At 32.1% G+C, this 22,702-nt stretch overlaps 2 protein-coding genes across 2 annotated transcripts; one reads left to right on the forward strand and one right to left on the reverse strand.

Annotated features, from left to right (window-relative positions):
- Positions 1 to 1,674: 1,674 nt before the first annotated feature.
- LOC113395914 (ferritin heavy chain) lies at positions 1,675 to 12,427 on the reverse strand. The gene is made up of 5 exons (XM_026633646.2): positions 12,119 to 12,427; positions 5,866 to 6,008; positions 5,344 to 5,478; positions 3,216 to 3,365; positions 1,675 to 2,270 (listed from the first exon to the last, which is right to left on the reverse strand). Exons 1-5 carry the CDS (start codon positions 12,180 to 12,182, stop codon positions 2,115 to 2,117), a joined length of 648 nt encoding a protein of 215 aa, XP_026489431.1. The 5' UTR covers positions 12,183 to 12,427; the 3' UTR covers positions 1,675 to 2,114.
- A 463-nt stretch (positions 12,428 to 12,890) lies between these two features.
- LOC113395912 (ferritin light chain) lies at positions 12,891 to 20,140 on the forward strand. Its single transcript, XM_026633645.2, has 5 exons — positions 12,891 to 13,167; positions 13,647 to 13,759; positions 16,988 to 17,221; positions 17,905 to 18,086; positions 19,764 to 20,140. The coding sequence occupies exons 2-5, from the start codon at positions 13,651 to 13,653 to the stop codon at positions 19,926 to 19,928; spliced, it is 690 nt and encodes a 229-aa protein (XP_026489430.2). The 5' UTR covers positions 12,891 to 13,167; positions 13,647 to 13,650; the 3' UTR covers positions 19,929 to 20,140.
- Positions 20,141 to 22,702: the final 2,562 nt, after the last annotated feature.

Below are 22,702 nucleotides of genomic sequence, written 5' to 3' on the forward strand. Positions count from 1 at the left end.
AAAGGCATATGTGATTTTGAAAAACCAACATCAAGCTTATTAAGCCCTGTTAGCACCAGGACACAGATTATTATTCGTTTACTTACTGTTAAAAATTAATTATTAACTTTTAACAGTTGGTACGATTGTTTTTTTTTTGAAGTTAAACTTCTTTGATGATAGGAATATTTCAAGGTCGTTGTGTAATGTCTCCTCATGAAACGTTTTTGAAGCAAACAAACATCAATGATTAGCAAAAATTATCTGGCGATTTTATATTATTTATTTAAAACGTCTAATATAAATTTTTATGTATATAGATTATATATTTGGTTTTCTCTATATATTTTAAAATAGGGCCTGATTATTAGATATTTTATTTCTATACAATGTTACTTAAATAATCTAAGCAAGGTTTACATCAGTATGAAAGTGTTTATAGTTGGTGGAATTGCTCTAGGGTAGGTACCACCTACACGTCAGATATTCTACCACCAAACAGCAATACTATATAGATATCGTTTTTATTGCTTCGTTCCGGTTTTAAGGGTGAATGAGCCAGTATTCCTAGTCCTATTTTATATAAAACATAGAAATATCAAATTGGCCACCTGCTAATAAGTGGTCACCACCACTCACAGACATTGGCGCTGTAAGAAATATTAACCTATACTATTGACGTTTACAAAGCATAACCACCGAGTGCGTTATTAATAAGGTATCACGGAAGGTATCAGGAAAAGAAAAGCAAGTCCTACAAAAAAAAAACCAAGGTTCTTATTCATTATTCATTGACAGTTTTTTAGTAAATTAATTGCCTATTTAGCTGATGTGAACCCTGCTTATGATTCTATTTTTTTTTCGGTACCGCACTTGTCTGTCTATCGAAATAAAATAAACGAAATCTGTTATTACAAAACTAAAAAATTATATTTTTTTTTAGGTTGTAAAATGTTTTTTTTTTTAAACGTACAGGCTAAAATATATGCAATAATTATTTTATTACGCACAATTTGTGATATCTGATTAGTAGGATTTGAACAATTTTCACAAATTTATTACTATACAACAACGACAATTTAATATAAAGTCCATTTAACGTTAAACTTTACATTATTTTTTATTTGTTATTATGAATAAGAATTAATGTTATAAAATGTAAATTATGTGCAATAAAAGAGTAAATGATTTTACAAATACAGCAATGGTTCTTTTTTTTATCTGTTATAAAACCTACTTGATTTGCCAAAATTTTTTTTTCCGCTTTTGTTTGCGATCAGCCCTAAAGCTATGAGCAATCTGTTCGGTGATGCTGTCATAGAGCAGCTTCCCATTGGAGGCGCCATTCATCTGTTGCTCAGAGCTACTGCAGGTCTTCTAGCTCTAAGGATATTATGACGTTTTAGTCGTCTCACAAATTGTAAAAGTAAATAAAGTTACTCGATATTAGTTTTATTTTAAATATTTTTTAATTCGATTTTAATTTGCTCTGAATTACTTGGATAATAAGTTTTGTATTTGAGTAATAGTTAATAATTGCTTAATTTTTAATTTATTTAATAAAAAAAGCCTGAAACTGAATTCTTCTTGAGTATGCTGGAAGAAATTTCTGTTAAGGTGAATGCCTTTAAGTACTTAGTTTTCTTTGTATCTATTTTCTTTCTAGTATGAACGCGGTAATAAAACAACATTCACTAAACGATTAAACTTTATTTTTACGAAAAAATATTCAGAACGAGCATCATACCTTGAGCATAAACAAAAAAAAAAAACATTTCGCGCCAATTGAGACATTGACAGCTGACAAATAAAAATATCGTAATAGAATGTGTTAAATACTTTTACTGTTCCATAATAGTTAGTATCTATATATTTATTGGTTTGGTTGGCCCAATGTGTAGTATGTAAATGACTTAACTATAACACACACGGCAAGACTATGAATAATAAGATTTTGTACGATAATCGAATATTTTATTTTTTATTTGTAATTATGATTTTGACATTGCTATTAAATTTAAATTAACATGTTACTACCAAAAAGTTTAAATATACACTTTATTAATAATACAGCTTAAAGAAAATTTGACAATTTAAAAAAAAAAGGTCTACAATAATTGACTTGGATTCTTGACTTAGATGTCCATTCCAAGGAGTTTCTTGTCGAAGATGAACTCGCCGAGCGATGAGTGACGCTCCATCATCTTCTTGAGAGTGGAGGCCTTGCCGGCGAGATCACGTTGACCCTTGTATTGTTCTTCCAGGAAGTCACCAGTCAAGTAATCCACAAGCTGTAAAAAAAGTGTAACAATTAAAGCATTCATACATATTTTAATGAATTTACAGCTCAGAGACTTCCTCAATTTCAAGGTAAGGTCATCATTCAATAAAATAACTGTTCATTGTTATTCCGCTACGCTCTAAAGCGGGTTGGATACTCTTGCAAAATATCGACATATGACGATTTAGGGGAGTTCAAGAACCCAAGCCACCACAAGGCTACATCCGCCTAGCTGGTCAATCTACCTTTGAAATGATAATTCAGGATCCGCCACTGTGCAGATTCCCTCCCATATTTTCCTTAACAAAATAAGATTTGAACTCGTTTTCATGTCTCTTAAAGGTGTCTCTCAAGGTTATACGGGTCGACGTTGTGATTATTATACTTTTATTTATTTTAGATTCGTTTATGGATCGGAAAATGTCTTTGTTTTAATAGTTTCCCTCTAAATGATATATAAACCGCGCTGCTAAGATGGTTTGGGAATACTAGTGAAGAGGCACAAATGGCGACCACCAAGGAGATGAGGACTACAACCTTAAAAGACGTCTGGCCATGAAATCCATAATCCCAAGAAAAATGTTAAAATATAGAGAAAAAATATTCAATCTCGGTGCTTGAGCTAAACGATGTAGAAATTAATACTAAACTTTTATTTACGGATTTCATGCGATCTGCTAATAACTCAGCTATATCGTGCCCTACTAAGAGTTTATGATTAACATATCTTTATTCATAATACAACACTATTACACTTAACTACTTATTTCCACTTTAATTTCACTTCCAAAATTCCGATAACCGTTTCGACGACGTTCTGAACGCCATTTTTCAAATCCATAGTGAATATCATAGAGTTTTCAAACTCTCGACCAATGATATCGCGTCAATTTTCTGTCAAATGTTGTTTATTGTACTTTTTTCCTGTTCTGGTTGGAATAGAGTATATACTTACATGATAATCATTGTTCTCGTGACCCTGGCCGTCTCTGTCGCTCTCACACTTGATGATAACGTTTTTAATGGCCTTTGTGACTTCAGTTTCCATTTTCAGGGCATCTTCCAAAGCATCCACACCTGATGCCCAGTGTTTGCGTTCTGGGGGCTGGAGATGGTAATTATTAGAATATCTTCTAACATCAAAATCAATGTGATAGTTTTATTAATGAATACGTGTGCATCTCGCTACGACCAACAGAAGTTACTTAAACTGATCTAAGTTATATGTTGAAACTGTTTAACTTGAAAAGAAGCTTAGGTTGTTACATTTTATACATATTAATAATATGATAATGTTATACGTGTACAGTGGACCTCCGATAATCCGACAAACGTTTTGCAGGGCAGTCTCGGACTATCGAATTTGTCGGATTATAGATTACCCTACTGTCTAAGAGTTAGAACCCCTATAGTAAGGATTTTTTTACAAACGAGTCTATTGTAATCCGACAAATTACAAATCCAATGATAAGATTCCATATTTTATACTCTAAAGTATAAAGAAGTGATATCTATCAAATGTAGTCAAATTCAAACTAAGCGATCAGAGTCAAAACAAAAAACGCGTCGAGCACAATAGCGGTGGCGCCCAGGTTGTAACCCGTACCCTGTTACATACATATTGTCAAAGAAATATTCAATAAAAATAGACGTGTCGGTATACAGGGGTGCCGGATTAGCCAGGCGCCGGATTACCGGGAGTCCACTGTATATTAATATGATTATGTGATACAGAATGGCGTCGTAACGTTGGCGTGTTTTGTAATTATTAGTTTTAGTTTTTTTTTTTTTCTTTTATTTTTATTTCTTAAGTTTTGTTTTAGAGTTCAATACTTTATAAGTGCATGTTGTGTTCTCCTATAATTGGAGGTACATTTAATATTTTATTGTCTAAACTTGTATTTTTTGTATTACATATGTACCTGTGTTGGAGTTCCATATTAAATAAATAAATAAATAATAAACGAAGCGGTTTACCATCCCATAAGAAGTTATTACTTCAAAATCTTGTGATCCAATGTGAAAACCAATTGGATTGTATTCTGAAATTCTTGAACTACTGTATGATAACGGAACGGAATAATTATATTGTGCAGAAATGTTCCAACGAACAGTTTAAAAAATGAAAGGACCATGATTCAGTGGTTCCGATTTCGGTCACAGTACCCGATATCAACGGAGAGTTCAGGCGCAGAACCATCGGCTTATGAGTTTAAAAAGTTTTTGGGGTTTTCTGTCGAAAAATTCTCAGTTACATCATGAAATCTGGAAGTTGCATCTGTGTACTCTCCCTTCCACCTCGAAAAGTACATAAAGCCGTTGGTGTTGTGATTCAACTTTTTGGGTTGGAATTGCCGTCGCATCAGATCATCAGAGTAAAGTATCAGAGCGTCTGCGTTCGCGCGCGCACTCGTGCACCAAAATGTCTTGCGTAGTTGGTTCGTCTCCCTTGAGATTGGATGTCATAGACGAAATTGGTCAGGACTCAGGGGAGTAATATCACTCCTTTTTTTTAAATCTCGATGGAAAAACGCTTTACGCGTTTCCCCCACGTGAGGTGGGGGGTATACATGAAAATATGAAATGTATGTATGTATGTATGTATGTATATACTACTATACTTGTGAAAATGAAATTTAAAAAATATATATATCCCCTGAGTTTCTTTCGCCGGTTCTTCTAAGGTCTGAGGTCTAACTTAAGAACCGGTGGTAGATTTTTGACTGTCAATAAGCAAGTGTAACACTTCCATATTGAATAAAGATTTTTGACTTTGACTTTGGTATGTGGAACTCGCCGCTGCTCCGGACGCCGAGTGCGCCTCGGTACACCAGAATACCCATTAAAAAACCATCTCCGTCTCTTCCGCCCGTACGGTCGGCCCGCCTATGCGGGCCTCCAACACGAGTAATGTCACTTCTAATCTAAGCAACATGAAACTGCCTCCGCTACAAATGTTGCACAAGTTTTTGTTCCAATATAGCAACATTCGGAATTGGTAACATTTATCCAAATAAACTCACCCGAATAGTAATCAATATAGCAACATTCGGAATTGGTAACATTTATCCAAATAAACTCACCCGAATAGTAATCAATGACGTGACGTTGGTTGTCAGCTCTCCCCTCATCAGCAGATATTCAATAAGTTTCATGGCGTGCTCCCTTTCCTCGGAGCTGGCGTCGAAGAACAGCTTGGCGAAGCCGGGGCGGTTCACCTGAGTGAGATTTACATTTAAAATCATGAGCGTATTATTCAAAAATAGAAATTATATATAATTGTTTCGAAATTCGCTAATAACTTTTATTTATTATAAAAAAATAGTATTTTATAAGTCACTAAGTTTGTTTTAAAACAAATTTATCTCGATTAACCAATAAAAAAGGAGTTTATCTATTCAATATTGTTTTTTGTTACCTTAGAACATTTATAAATCGATTTGAAAAATCGTTTATTTTTTTTTGTTTGATAAAGAATACTGAATAATTCCTGGTTACCATTTAAATTTGAACAGCATGGTTGTTAAAATTTTATACTATTTTATAGATCTTTTTAATACGTCTTAACGTGTCGAGCTCATATGTTTGCGTGTAAAGATACTTACGGAATCTCTAGAGAAGTGGGCGCCCATAGCCAAGTACTGGATGGAGGCCGATACTTCCATCTGGATCTGCTGACGGACGCTGCTGCGACAACCATGGGTCATAGTGATCCATTGCTTCGGAATATTAACCGGGTTTACATTACCTGAAATTATTATTCAGTATTAGATCTACGAATCTAAAGCAGTTTCTGTACAGACGAAATATTGAACGCTCATTGTTCGTCCATTGTGACGTCAGCTGCTTCGACCAATGATAACACATTAGTTAATCAGACATCCTTTATATATAAAATAATAAACGCGCTTTAAAGAAATATGCTCTGTTAAACTGCTCAATTATGATTGAGCGGGTTAGATTTTGTTTCAAGAATGAACATAAAAAGGAAATTTTCTGAGTAGTTACAGTTACATTCTCATATACTTGGCAAGTATTGATAGGATCCAATGTAATCACTGCTAATGAACAAATATCGAAAGAAAGAAGCATAACTTCTAACACACGTAAATACTGTACGAAGTAAGCACACGCACCTTATTTAAATAATTAATAAAAAAAAATAAAAAAATCCGCGTTTTTACGACGTTTACTTTGTAAACAAATATCATTGTCACGATGATTAATTTATGAGTCCAAAGGTATATCCATAACTTATTAAATTAAATCGTATGATTTTGCAGCCCTGCGAGTCCAGCAATTAATCAAACCTATTCAATTCATTTAATTCAAATCTACGTTCAGATATGTCTTAGGTGAGCCCCTAAGTAGTGTTAGCCCAGGGCCCCTTAAACTTACGGTCCGGCACTGAGATGGAAAGACGACTTTCGCTTAGCCTTGGGACTTTGGATCAGAGTATCAACAGACAGAGTGCATTGGAAGCAGTTAGAGGAGGCCTATGTCAAAAGACACACCGAACTGTGGGATATTTTTTGATAACAACTCAACTATGCACACGCAAATAACTGTAAACGTTCGGAATAAAGGTATATTACCGACCGATATCTATGATGATGTTATGTCTGTATATTCTGTCCGTCTGTTGCTATTTCACAGCCAAACTACTGAACCGAATTTGATGGAATCTGTTATGAAGCATGCTTGAACTCGAAGGAGGGATTTTAATTTATTATACCTAACACCTGACAACTAGTTGTCTTTTAAATACCAAAGTTTTGTTCTATAGGTTTTAACAATGAAATACATTACATAAACAATGGAATAAAACCCTTGTCCGATTTATACCTTCAGTGTCAATACATCACAAGTACAATATTAAAATTACCGACTAATATTGTTTTAATGTTGAAATGAAAGTTATTTTTTTTCGATTTATAGGAAGAAAACAAAGCTATCACTTTTGGCACGGAACATTAAACGCTGTGACGTCACACGACGCCATCTTGTCTTTGTACCTTGACCTTTAGCATTTTAGCCGCATCGTGAATTTCTTTAAAAATAAATAATTTATTGTTTACATTTTAAACGAATATGTATCGAGGTTATGAGAATACATAAATTATGTATATATGTACGTATGTAATTTAATAGCGTGTTGAATGTCGATACAATTTTTTTTTGGGATTAACTTTTTTTATTTATATTATAAATAATGTAGCAAGCCTATGTATAAAAAATAGACGTAGCATCAGGAGTTGCTACGTAAAACGGAGATCGAAATGTTTATCTAATCTGTACCCTTGCATTAACATTTAAACCGACACAGTATTATTATATCTAATGTTAAGTGTGACTGATAAAATAATACGTGCTTCTAGAAATGATATAAATTTTCCAACAAACATTGAGAAGGCTGAATGATTATTATTGATTTATATATATATTTAAATTAAAAAAAATATCTTGAGAGGTATTGGTATGCGATATGGCTGTGTGATGCCTTCCTAAGCCTTTTGGAATAAACAAAAAAAAATTCAGAACCGGTTTCAAACGAAAAAAGATATGAACAAAAAACAGAATACATAACAATACTTGTAATAGCGCTTTAAATTTTTTTTATCTATAGTATTAATAGTAATTACATTTCATCAAATCTATCTTGATTCGAAGCGCTAATGATTTGAAATAATATTAATCGCACACATTAATTATTTTTTTTTAATATTACATTAGTCATGAGAATAGTTTATAAGTTTTAGTCTATGAAAAAACTGTTTTGAAATTAGGTACAATATATGTTAAGTGTTGTTTCCTTCAAATTTAAACGGTAACATATAAAAATTTAATCCAAGTCTGTTCATAAATGAGAGAAAAGATCAAACGAGTGATAACTTTCTTTTTTTTTTAAGTCGATTAATAAATTAAAGTAAGTCTTAAATAATTGCGTAAAATACAAACAGAATTGCCCAAAGGCTCGATAGGTTTGCGAGGTTGTTTTTTTGTAGCTTGATTCAATTAAAATATCTTTTTTACATTTAATAACAATGTATGCGCTTGCACTGTCACAACACAAAGAGACGAGAAAATTCGATCTAAATTTATGTTGTTAATGAAATCTCATATACAGCCAAAGTTGTTCTCCTTTTTAGTAGATATATGTAGCTTAGCATAGCTTTCGTAGTTAAGACGTGAAAACATAACAAGCCAACGAATAAACAACTCACTAAATAAATGCTAATTTATATTAGTTCGATTTACATATTTGTTTAAAAATAATTTTAGACCGGTATCGTATTCTTGAATAAAAGCATATGAACTCATAAATACATAAGAGAGATTGGAACGATGTTCCTTTCGCATATTACGTATTAAATAACAGACGCAATAAAATTAATCAACAACGTTCAATAATAATTCAACACCAAGAAATAAAACTGTTTGAAAAATAATTGTTAATAAACCGTATATAATAGAAAGAGACAGAGTGAGAGAAAAGGACGGAAGGGTCGTCTGGGTAATAACGCTTTTTCTTTACGTGACGATTTCTTCCAATTCATTCTACTGTAAGCCGCGTAAAAGAACTTTAAATTTTAAGATATAATCGTCAGGGCATAAGCTATTCTAAACTAAAATATCACCTACAATTTGGTAATAAATTTTTAAAAAATAATTCTGTGGCCTTGTGCTAAATGGCCGGAGTACATTTGTCCATGTAATAAAAAAGTCTAAAATGACGTAAGTTTAACATTACAAATGTAAACAATATTAGAACAAAAAACTGGGGGGCAATTATACTAATTTATAACTGTTATGATATGTTCACGATCTAACTTCGACCGAACCGCAACTGGATTATTGCCTAGTAAAATACGAAAACAGCTGTTCGAAAACGAATATGTTTTGATTTGATTGCTCTAAAGTGACATAAATAAATTTAACATTCACTAATTGTGAGTACGTTACATTACATACATACAAGTTACATTTAAATTTTAATATAACTCATGTGGATAATTTAAAAAATATATATTAGTTTCAAACTAATTAATAAAATAACGCATTGGAAAGTACAGAGTAAAGCAGTCTTGGAAGTTAAAACGTTATAGAACTATTAGTAGGTAAAACAAATTATTTTTATTTTCGTTTACTTAGTAGATTTGTGCTAGCCCGTCTTGGTAGGTACCCCAATAATCAGAAATTCTACAGCAATTTTTAGTATTGTTGTTCTGGTTTGAAGGATGACTGAGCCAGTGTAACTACAGGCACAAGGGACGGAACATCTTAGGTAGCAAAGTTAGTGGCGCATTGGGCGACAAACACATATAAAAAAATTATTTAATGAGACTTATAGCACTTAAAATAAAACACAAAATGACGAATGGCATTTTTCAATGTATAACGTGCTTAAATTAAAAACAATCAGATCAAATACGGTTGATTATCGGTTTATATAATTTTATAAATCATTTTAATTGATTTCATTGTCGGTCACTAAGTTATGTCATTTCATCAACACGGATTGTTAATACTAATAATCAGCGTTCTTCGAGAAAAGACACGATTAAAATTCTGTTGAGTTGAAGTTTATATATATATTTTTTTTGCTAATTCATTTATTCGTTAAATGTTCTACATTTTTTGGTTTCATTTTATTTTTTGTTCGTAAATTACCACTGTTTAAAATTTAATTAATTCAGTAACATTTACACTCAAAATAATGCAATGCAACATTTACAGTAATGGCTGGAATGTTTTATCAAAGTAGGACTCGCGTCTATAACAGGGGCTCATCATCAATCATTTTAAAAAGAGAAAATATGAATCAATTGTTTTGATTCATGATGTGGCATTTTTTCTTCTTTTTAATGTCAAAGTCAAAAGCCACAGAGTGCAAATATTTACAAAATAATCTTAATAATAATTTATTTATTCTATGTTTACATTATGAGTTCAATATTTTAATCTTATATGTGTTGCAATAATATTGCTTACTAATATGATTAAGAATATGTTTGTGCAGATATACATGTTTTGGTGCATTATGATAATATGTTGAGAGTGAGTTGTTTGCTAAGCATTATTTAACAATGTTTAGATGATAACAAATTTATTTATATTCTGTGAATGCAGTCAAAACATACAATTCCCATATCCAGTATTTATTTTAATCGACAACTCTGGTAAAACATTTAATTAAATAATTGTGATTTATTTATAATGTATATTAATATTATATAATATATACACTTGTTTAAAATATATGTTTGTTGGTTTATCCGATATTCATTCCAATATCCAACTGTGAAGAAATATTGTTGTTTTGATACACAATGATAGCAGTTTTCTGACATATTGGTATCAAAATAATATAAAAATGGACGAAAGTGGTTCAAATAATATTACAAATGCGAAAGTGAATTTATTTGTTCATCTCATCTTAACTACGAAATCATTTAATCTTTGGACCCTTCCCTTTGTACGAAGCAGTGGGAACTATTAAATAATGAATTTAAAAAAAATTAACAATATTAGGATGTATTGTATGTACACAGTTGTTATTCAACAATAAAATTAAAAAATCATGACAGAAATTGAACTCTTGTAATCATATTATTCAATTATATTATTATTAATAAAATTGGAATAGAATCAACGATTAAATTATTTATCTAAATAGTATTTCTTAAAATCAATAAAACAATGTTGAAATGGGTGTTGTTTTGTATTTCTAATCACAACAATCAACATCTGTTTATAATTGTAGTCTGTACTAATATTATAAATGGGAAAATAACTCTAGCTGAACCTAATTTGATAAATACTCAGATGAACAGCAATAACTACTAAATAAATATTAATAGTATTTTGACCAGATAAGATAGCTATATAATTTAATAAGCTTCTAAGTTTTGTATAGTTATAATGTTACTAACCTAAGACCTAGATGTGATTTAATATCTAACAAAAGATTAACACTCAAATCACAAACATAATCTTTAAAAAGAAACAAAAATATCCGATATGTTCTAGGTTTTAGTTGATTTCGAAAATAGAATTTATCTTATATCTCAATCTCATCATGACAATCGATTTTTATTTACTACACGTGTGGAATTCTATAATGTTCATGTATATAGATTCTTACATAGTGTTTTATTATGTATTTTTAAGTTTTAGTCTGTAATTTTATATCTAATGTCAAACTTATTAGTCATCCCACTTTGGAATAAGTCCACATTACCTATATTCAACTTTGTACAATTTTGTTTAGCTTTTGTAAATACTGAGCACCTAATGCCAATATATAATTTTTTTTATCACTTGTTTTTTTTTTAGACTTGGGCAATTGATAACAAATCCTGAAATCTCTAAGACAAAATTTTATTAAATATATTTAAAAAAAATTGTTATACATACAATTGTTAAATGACTATATATATCAATTTTGACTACATAAATATTCTCTTATATTTACTCATAATAGGAGCATAATACGAATATCGAATTGACAGCTTAAATTTTCAATTGTGATTGTGACAACTAATTTATTCCAAAATACTGAATCTCCAAACAAAGACTAATATACAAAACTTTATAGTAATTATTATAAAGGTGGGTAACCTTTAAAAACCAATATCATTTCTATGCCGTAAGAGTTTAATACTGGATGAATATCTCATAATGGGGAATTCCAAATTCAAAATTATTGATAAAGGAATAACATTGTAATGAAGGTTCAATTCCTTTTTCAATTAGAGCGTAATTCAATGACAAAACACGATCGAATGGCCGTAACCTTTGTATTCTATAATCAAAACACGAACAAAGAAAAAAGTAAAATTAAAAAAAAATACTTACATTGTGTACCGAATGCTGAAGAACAGACGGCCAAAAGCACGACGATTGCCAAAAAGATCTTCATTTTTAAAGTTGTCTAGAATAAAATCACAGATAATTTGACGAGGAAAATGTTTTACCGACTGAACGTATCGCTCGATTGAAAAGTGCCTTTACACTCACTGGCGCAGAAGGCAACTTATCAATACAAAATAAAGTTAAAGACAAGGGCTATTCGTTTAAATCGCGGTGAATATACGAAAATATTGAACTACGCAGTGATAACAGCACATCTCGATGACAAGTGTGCATGGATGTGAAATAGTTGTGACATACGAGTGAAGGAGATGCAAGATTCCTATAATTCGAGGTTTTGTGTTCCAAGAATGTTATGGAATATTTTTTTGACCTCAAACAAGTTTTCGAGCCTGTTGCATGCGTTTTTTGATCGTTTTTGACGGTTAAGGGTTTTATGGAATGCATCAAGTCGTAAAATAAAAGTATATATGTAATAAGAATCAAGATAAATTATAATGAAAATTCTTGTAACACAAAACCTCAACAGTCATTGGAGGGAGCGTGTGACGTCACTGGAGGGAGGCAGGGCATTTATATTGCCAGCCTTTAAATAATGCCAACATTGATGGAAATAATTTTCATTATAATACACGTTAAAACTCATTCATTTATTGCAAAAGTTCAACCAAATAAATCAAAATCGTTTCAATTTCATATTTAACTTATTGAATGATTATTTAAACCGAAATTGTAAGTAGCACATACATTTTTGGAAAAGTTATAATTATTAAGTGGTAACCCCAATTACGAAGCCAACTTCAGATAAAGTTAAAATAATACCCTACCTTTGTATTCGTCGCTGTCAATCACTATACTACGCGGAAAAAGAGATATAAATCATTATATATTTTGTTTTTGTCGGGTTCGACGCTAAAGTTTATCAGTTTTTCTTTGTTGGAAGTCGCCTTCTGCGCCAGTGAGTGTAAAGGCTGCACTTTCAACGGATCTATTTTCATTTTCTCGTGATCGAATATTAAACGTCGCAATAATTGGTAAGTCTTTTTTTTTTTAATATTGCCCTTTGTCTACCCACCCGTCATGAATTAATTAAGGTTTTTTTTTTTTAAATCAAAGTTCGTATCGTTATCATGTAATCAATTATAATGCCTTGTGATATAATATTAACATTTGTCTATCTATCATAATCACTTTAAATCCTCAATAAATCATATTTTACAACAATAATGATAATTTTAGACATGTATTGGTATTTGTTATCAAATATTGCTGATCACGTTGATTCAATGACAAGATTATGTCGCGATTATATTATTAACTAATTAATCATTTTTAATCTGTAATATATTTTTATTAAATTAAATGTTTATCATTAGTTAATAGTTATTAAATAGATCTATTTCTAAAATAATACGAGTTTTGCGTTTGGAAAAATAGCATACAGTTTTGGTCTCTCTGTAATGTCTGAAATAATAAAATAGACAATTAATTCATTTTAATTTTTTTTATTTAGCAACATGAAGGCTGTATATGCCATTGCTTGCCTTCTGGCTCTGTCTGCGGTGTCAGCTGATGTCTGCTACAATGAAGTCTCGATGGAATGTGGCAGGGCCACCAGTAGCTTAGGTAAGAAAAATAATAATCAAAAATTTGGATACACATACTTTGTCATATAATTTTTTTTTTATTTAAATAGGCTAAAACCAAACAATTCAGTTCAGTGTCCTCAATTTTATTTTGGATTTAATTGCTGTTGTCGAAGTTTAGTGCTATCTATAAAAATGCAATGTCATTTATGTTCTCCTCAAATATTAAATAAACAGTTCTAGTCCGCATGTTAGAAGGGGTCATAGAATTTAAGTCACAATGCCAATACTTCAGGTTTAAGCTTATTTTCTTGGTTAAGCTGTAAAAGCATAACTGACAGACAGATAGTCACTTTTGCATTTATAATATTAGTATAGATATAGATGATTTTAATCGAACTTCGACTAATGAGTCAGTACTTTTAATTTGATTGTGCAAATAGAACAGCAAAACAATACCACGTTCACAGACATCCAAAAGGGCATATATCAATAACTGTTACTGGTCGATCCGAATAAAACAATGAGCAAACATCTTTGTTCTACATAAAATATGCATTTTTGGATAATACAGATATTAGTTATTAACCTTTTCAAAACGGAGAGGCCTTAGCCCACCAGTGGGACTTTAAGGCTGATATTGCACAAAAAAAAATGATTTGGCATAGAACTAAATATGGATTGCATACTGAAATTATACTTTGGCCCTTTTAGAACCAGGCCACAGAATTAGTTATGTAACCTATTTAAGTGTAAACTTTTTTTATGGCCTGATTCTGTCAAATGAACACAAGAGATACTATTGTTATGATAACAAATAACATTTAAGTTATTGATGAATTAATTATTCATGCTGATAAGTTTATTTATACAATAGATGTTTATGTTATGATTCTATCTTTATAATTTAAATAGATTCCTATTTATTTATAATTTATTTGAGAAACAGCTATAAAATAAAAATAAAAATACAATGAAACAGATTAAAAAAACATCTTTCTTTGTGACTGTCAAAAATGGTTTATTTCAAAAAAAAAGGAGAAAAAATAAATTCAAAATTAAATGTCATATACAAATAATGAAAGCAATGATTATCAAATCACCTTTGTAGAAAGAGACAAAAGAATTGTTTAAAAGTAAATTATCATAAAATTAATTTTCAATGATGTCTTAAATATTGAGATTAACTTTATTATTGACAAATATGGATTATACCATACAAGCGATCGCCCGCGGTTTCTGTCGCGATTTTCAAAAAAGTCAAGTCAAGTTCATAGTTTTAACCATTGATGACAGACAGACACGGTTACCTTCACATTAATAATATTAGTTTAGTTCTTACCTATTTATTGAGTAACGAAAAATGCAATTAAACTTATTGCGGGAAGTCTAGTGTTTGACGCGTAATCGATATTCGTTAATTTAACGGATCGCAATTTTACATCAATAAATAGTTTATGAGTTACGAGTAACTAACAGTTAAGGCGGGATGATTTTACGATATACGTTACAGTTTATATCTTAAAAAACTTAGGTATAGTCGTTTTTGATTTACGCCTCGACAACTTTACCATCCGTAAGCAAAACGAATAGTTTCTCAAATCAATAAAACTCAATAAAAAATAGGATTGACAATCTAATCATCAAATCTAATCAAATCAAAATATACTTTATTCAAGTAGGCTTTTACAAGCACTTTTGAATCGTCATTAAACAAACTATTTAAAGTAAAGCTACCACCGGTTCGGAATGTAGATTATACCGAGAAGAACCGGCAAGGAACTCGGTACCTAGTTACTCTTTTTCAACATATAAAAATACAGTCATGTTAGTTAAATACAATTATATATGTATGTTATGTCTCCTGCCTGGAAGTCAACAAGCATTAACTCCACGCTTTTTAATCATCAATATAATCTTGTATCGAATAATATGCCTTCTTCACCAATGTATTTTTTACAAATGACTTGAATTTATGAAACGGCTAAGTTAAAAATGTCTGCGGAATTTTATTATAGAAGCGGATACCTTGCCCCAAGAATGATTTATTGACTTTGCGGAGTCGGAAACTTGGCGTTCTAAGCTTATCCTTACATCATTGTAACAATTGACGACGCGAACCGGAAATTCGTAAAAACGAATAACGCCATTGTTTGAATTTTCTAGAACTTAAAGCCTCCAGCTCACAGTGATTCGTTTGTGAATAAGGCGCTCGAACTCTACTCGCATAAGTAGATATTTAAAACCAAACACATAAAGTGAAGCCGATATATGCTTTGTCTCTTTCACACGTATCTATTAAAATTACTCTAATTAAAATTATATGCACCCGTTTCATTGTAATATCTATTTCAACCGCAAGATGACAAAATCCAAATTAACATTTGACATCGTTACAATTCTTACAAATTAAGTATTTATATCACTTCAATTTTACTTCCAAAATACCCAATGACAAGTTGCTATAAAAAGATTATTTTCGATTTTGACCAATGATATAACGTCAATTCAAGGTCATAATTGTATATGTGTTTTAAATCCTAATGTTAAAATATATTCAAAAGTAATTTAAGCGATATTAATTTAAATCGTACAGAGTAGATTTTATATCTCAGAGTGAATAGTCGACCTTTATCTTGCGATAGTTCTATACAGCTCTTGAAATTGTTCTAGTACATTCCTAAGTGTATTGTGACTTACCACAGATAAGATAAACGATAGACTGTTGATATGCAAAATATATACAATGACAGATTTAAAAAAAAACCTCTCACAATACTTTTGAATATTAAAAAAACCGATATAGTCCAGTGAGATCTTCACTAAATATTACGGGCTCAATTCCATCTTAATTTGTGTAAAATATCTTTCCACTAAACCGCAAACTAGCGTGGTTATTTAAGATCTATTCCTAGTCAAAACGAGATGAGATCTTAGCCCAACATTGGACATTTAATGAATTAAATAATGTTACTTATTATTGTACAGACTAGCAAATATCGCATCAGACATAATCACGATCTAACATTGTGCGACAAAGATGGCTATAGACGCCGAAGCGTAGTACACGGGCATTGAACCCTTGTTAAAATAAAAAATCTTGCACTCCAAGCGGTCAACACTAGGCACGGAATCGATACAATAAGGCAGCTACTAAGAATTTATCGACAAAAAAACGATAACTTTTTACTTAACTCCCTTAAGCCCAACCCGGGGCTTGAACCGATAACCTCAGCTTCATATAATAAGACCCCAATAATGTTCACAGCCCTGCCCAGCTGTAACGCTGTGTATGGAAACTTCGGTCGTCAAGGAAACGTAGCTAACGAGCTGCAGGCGTACGCCAATCTGCACCTGCGCAGGTCTTATGAATACCTGCTGTCTGCCGCGTATTACAACAACTACCAGACCAACAGGGATGGTTTCCACAAGCTCTTCAAGAAGCTCTCCGATGAAGCGTGGGCGAAGACAGTTGAGATTATCCAACATGTAACCAAAAGGGGTATGTTTACTATTTAGTCACTTTCCTCTGGTAACATATTCTATCACCTATTAGCAGTACTTGGTATGGTTGTGTTCCGGTTTGAATGGTGACTGTGCCAGTGTAACTACGGGCACGAGGGACATAACATCTTAGCTCCCAAGGCGGCGCATTGGTGATGTAATCAATGGTTAATATTTCTCATAGCGCTAATATCTATCGGTGGGTGGTGGGGCTCCAATTGCCCGCCCGTAAGCACTTTTAGATTTTGAGAAATGATATAGAAACAATCCAAGGTCATCATTTTATATTTGTTTAAAATCTTTCCATTCTATTCGACTAACCATATTGAATTTTATTTTTATAGTTTTGATAATTAGTCCATAATGATTGCCATAGAGTAGAACTAAACGAATGTTAACCATTTAAAGTTAAAAGTGTTTTATTGATCTTAACAGTTACCATTGAAACAGGCTTTGTATCACTGAAATAGTGGAAGGGGGTAATTACTGAGTATTTTAACCTGTTCTTGGAGAGATGGCATCTTTAATTTAAGTCTTTTAAATGAGTCTTTTAAATTTCAAATGAGTTTACTTGGATATAATGTATTATATTTCGTTTTGGAAGAAAACTAATGCAAGAATCACAATTATCAACTGGACCATCCATTGAGATATATGTACTAAATATATTATCATCCCCAGGCGGTACCATGGACTTCCGTTCCCGCAGCTCTCTGGAGACAGAAGCCAGGGAGAGCACCCTGGAGCTGCAGGAATTGGAATCGCTCGCTCACGCTCTAGACACACAGAAGGAAATGGCTGAACGCGCATTCTTCATCCACCAGGAGGCCACCAGGAACAACCACAAGACCCACGATCCTGAGGTGAGTTAATCTTCAGATTCTTCTAGATTTCTGGTCACAGATTATACTTAATTCAAGAAGAATGTCGCACTTCAAAAAGCCTAAAACAAATGAGTCAACTTCATTGTCTTAGCGTCCATGACATACTAGTGTGCGTGTAAACAGTGTTCAACTGTTGGTAACTATTTTTTTTCAATACGTTCTCTGCTTTTACAGTCCATCTAGATATATATCCCATTCCAATGGAAGTAGGAAAAAAGATAAACAAACCTTAGATTTACGTATTTCATGTGATTTTCTAATAACTCGGCAATATCGTGAACTACTAAGAGTTTGTGATTAATATATCTTTATTTATAATACAACACTATTACACTTGACCACTTATTTCCGCTTTAATTTCACTTCCAAAATTCCGATAACAGTTTCGTCGACGTTCAAAACGACAATTTGTCACTTCACGTTCGCTTAACTGATCAGCGTAACATTTTGCATACGTAAGGGATACAGAAAAGAAAAGTTACTTTAAACATGATCCCCCCAACCAATACTTTAAAAACGTTTATAAAACAATGTTTTTTTGGACAATAAGATTTTGTTATATAAGAACTCTTGTATAGTTTCTGAAACGTTCAAGTATCTCAAACGTTAATTAGTTCCTATACTAGCAGTTCCGCGCGGTGAATGAACCAGTGGTTCGTAACGCAATGTAACATATAGTCAATACAAACCGGAGGAGAAAAGATAAACAATCCTTAGATTTACACATTCGACTTGCTATATTATACACTACAAAATTAATATATATTATTAAATACTTATATTCACAAAAATTTTCTTTCCAAAAAATTCCGATAACAACTTCTTAAACAAATCTTAATTTTTCGCGAATCCATAATGTATATCATAGATTATTCAAGAATTCAATTCTCGACCAATGATATCGCGGCAATTCAAGGTCAAAGTTGTTTATGTTTTAACCTTTGGAAAACTCGCAATAAATGGAGTCTTTATTATTTATTGTAATAGCGTTGGGGGGATTTACCTTGGACAAGATCCAAATGTCATTGTTGCAGCTGAAATTGCGATCTGTTCTGGTAGATCTAACCCTGTATCTTTCGTATTGGGAGGGGGGCAAGTGTGTGGTAGATAGGGTTCTTTAATGTACCCCAAACGTCATTTATGTTAAATTTAAATGTGATCGGTTCAGTAATTGAGACGGCGTTTTACAAACAATAATACTTAGTTTAACATTTTTCATATTAATAAGGTTAGTTTATCGATTAAAATTCAATTTAAAATTAACACGTAGCACAGAAAAGTAAAAAGCGACCAAAAATATTTTATATTCAGTAAAAAAATACAATTTCATGAAATAGTTTCCAAACAAATGATCTTACATATATTAATAAAATTTACATTTATAATATTTAAAATTAATTACATTCACAATAATACTAATTACATCGAAGATTAATTACATTTACAATAAAATTAATATTTGTATTGAGTAATTTTTAATAATTAAATTAGCTATTTGTTCATTAATAAGCATTTCGATAGCAATTTCTGATATGATCGATGTTTACTGTTACAAATAATCAACCTTACTAAACTATTATAGCTAGCGCAGGCTTGGTTAACAAAAATGTTAAATGTTTCGAGTTAATATTTATATATTATTTCGTTTATAAACAGATCGCACAGTATTTGGAAGAGGAATTCATCGAAGACCAGGCCAAGACCGTCAGGGACCTCGCTGGACACACGTCTGACCTCAAACAGTTCATCACAGCTAACGAAGGCAAGGACCTCTCCCTGGCCCTCTACCTCTTCGACGAGTACCTCCAGAAAGTCGTCTAAATTAATATCTCAAATTAATTAAAATACTATGTAATTTAAATTCGCCATATTAGTAAGTGTTACTGGCAACACTGCGTACAAAATATAGGCTGTTAGTTTGTGATTTATTTTTTCATTAAAGTCACTAAAATATTATTTTAAGTTAAAAAAAAATGTATGCTCATTATTGATTTTTCAGTTATTTTCAAATAAAAATTTAATAACCACCGTTATTTGTTTTTTATTTAAACAAAGACTTTTATTGCAACATACAAAAATGCTAGAAAACAAAAGAAAAGATGCGTTCACTTCCGTACTCGTTAAAAGTTTGACTTCGATAGTTTAATTGATAATAATAGTACTTAATTGCATTCAAATAATTCATGACCATAAAATATTTTTTCGTATCATAATATATGTATACTATTTCTTAATTTTTCGACGCTACTGTAAGACTTACAACTTTAAACAGTCACTGTTTTAGACAGTCACAGATTTTGTAGCAAAATAAACATTGACTTTTTTTTTTTAAATAAGATGAGCTGTGAAGTTGTCCATTTCTAGTGACTTGTATATAATTGGCAGCTTAGCGAGCAACTTCATCGTGTAGTTTTCGTTAACGCGCCAAAATAAATATAACTTCAATAGGTTCAATAAAGAATTCTGACGATCTTAACGGTTAATCTTTTTTTCTTACATTATTTAATTATAAAAAAGGACCCAGGCACCGTGGTATTATTTTTATTTGTACACAAGAGAGCGACCAAAAAATCATGCCAATTCTGACGAGCAAACATATTCTATTAAGTTATTTTAAATACATGAATTATCTACATGTACAGACCTATAATTTTTTTTATATAGAATTAAAAGATTTATTAGTTTAAAATGATTGGAACATCTGTTTTTTTTTTTTTTTGGAAAACTATTTGGCCCTATAATGCCACAGAGCGTTCAGATCTCAGATTTAATTCACAAGTATATTATAAACTTGTATAATTTTTTTCATATAAAAATTGTTTGTGCCAATTGTTCACGATGCGTCGTAGTTTCACCAACGTCATGATTATATTAGAAAATGTTCAAATCATAGTAATATATTTAGAAATGGAAGTACTCGTAGTTACACAACAACGATCCAGTAAGAGATATACGATTTATCTTTGTCGTGGCGAAATATATTAGTCCGGTGAAAATAGACAAAGAAATAATGGAACGCTGGCAATAATTTGACTAAAGCTACTATTTTATTTAAGTTTTAAGTTCCAGTATAATATTACAAATGAAATATCAAAAATACCTACCAATACTACGCCTGTTAAAAGAAATATTCGGATTTTGTAATTTTTCTAATATTATTTTTTATCAATAACAGATAATACTAAAATTGTAGATCATGCAATTATGTATCTACAAATAAAATGTTCAAAGACTTATTTCTAAGAGCCACCGTGTATCATATAAAAACATCTACTTAAATTAGTTTTTCAATTTTGCTGTTTATTATTTATTTATTTAACTCTTTATTGCACACCAAATATACATAAACATACAAAATATATTTTCTTTAAAACAAAATTGGCCAAGCAAAAGGCGGTCTTATGGCTTATAAGCCATTTCTTCCAGACAACCTTTGGGTTAGAAGGATAATGTGTATGGAAGACGGCAATATGGTGGTGCAGTAAAAACTTACATTATGAAATAATAACAAATACAACTCAATAAATATAGCAAATACATAAATACAAAAAATATTATTTACTGTAAAAGCTCGAACTAAGGTAAATCTTAAGATTTTCCAGTAAAACCTAAGATTTACCGACATGAGTTGGTAAATGTAAGTATTTATTATAAAGGACGACTTTTTCGGACTTTTACCATTCCAACCTTTTTTTTTTGTTTTACGAGGAGGAAATGCATTTACGCATGCCCGGTCGGGGGACAGGAACGGGTATGTGGGACTCAACCGGGGCCTAATGCCCCGTGCCAGGGCACGCTAATGCTCTGTCCTACCCACTAAAACCATCCTCAGGTTTCCACCACGCTGCCGAGTGGTGAGGCAACGGGATCGCCAATGGCATGCAACCGCGGCCCCACCAGCGGCAGCCGCCGCAAGGCGGTTGAATACATGGAAAGCGCGCCTAGTGCGCGCATTCCCCCTCATCCTCCATGTCGGAATGTGACGAACTTCCCCGAGTCCGCCATTGCAGGCTGGGCATCAACGAAGCTGACGCCCTGCGGCGGATAAGATGGTTGGCTCCGCCGCTGACCGCCGGTGTAAAACACCTGGGAGGCTCGAGTAGAGAGCCCTCCCACTCACTCCTAGCCAACGAGCCCACTCAGATGGTCCGCTCTGCGCTACCAGAGACGTACCAACAAATATTTAATAGAAACAGTCGCTTTGCTCTGACCGTAATAGCCCACTGATTGTTCCAGTCATGTTGGCTTGCAGTTCGCAACATCACATGCGTATCCTGTATTATTTCCTTCGCAATTGAATCTTCTTGCACTTGTCAGTACAGGTACGGTTTTTTTTTCTCCGAAATCTCGTTTTAGCCGGCTGTCAAGGTATGGGCATGTTATGCGGAAGAATAATGACCTTCCTCACAGGAAGGTCTTGAGCGTGGACGTGGATATAGAGGAAGGGGATGTCCAAAGAAACAATGGATGGATTGTGTGAGACGATATGGCTGGATAGAATGTTACTTGTGAGATGACGTCAGACAGAGAAGTATGGAAGAAGAAGACATACTGCGCCGACCCCGGAATAACTTATTCATTATTACACTAATATT

This window comes from Vanessa tameamea, chromosome 29, assembly GCF_037043105.1.
Source record: "Vanessa tameamea isolate UH-Manoa-2023 chromosome 29, ilVanTame1 primary haplotype, whole genome shotgun sequence".
Classification (NCBI taxonomy): Eukaryota; Metazoa; Arthropoda; class Insecta; order Lepidoptera; family Nymphalidae; genus Vanessa; species Vanessa tameamea.

Bases quoted from the DNA above. Each gene is read 5' to 3' on its own strand.
- LOC113395914 (XM_026633646.2), bottom strand. From the start codon at position 12,182: ATGAAGATCTTTTTGGCAATCGTCGTGCTTTTGGCCGTCTGTTCTTCA. The intron at 6,009-12,118 runs GTAAGTATTTTT...TAATAATTTCAG, and splicing joins TTCAGCATTCGGTACACAAT to GTAATGTAAACCCGGTTAAT. The intron at 5,479-5,865 runs GTAAGTATCTTT...AATCTCACTCAG, and splicing joins CCCACTTCTCTAGAGATTCC to GTGAACCGCCCCGGCTTCGC.
- LOC113395912 (XM_026633645.2), top strand. From the start codon at position 13,651: ATGAAGGCTGTATATGCCATTGCTTGCCTTCTGGCTCTGTCTGCGGTG. The intron at 13,760-16,987 runs GTAAGAAAAATA...TAATGTTCACAG, and splicing joins CAGGGCCACCAGTAGCTTAG to CCCTGCCCAGCTGTAACGCT. The intron at 17,222-17,904 runs GTATGTTTACTA...TATCATCCCCAG, and splicing joins CCAACATGTAACCAAAAGGG to GCGGTACCATGGACTTCCGT.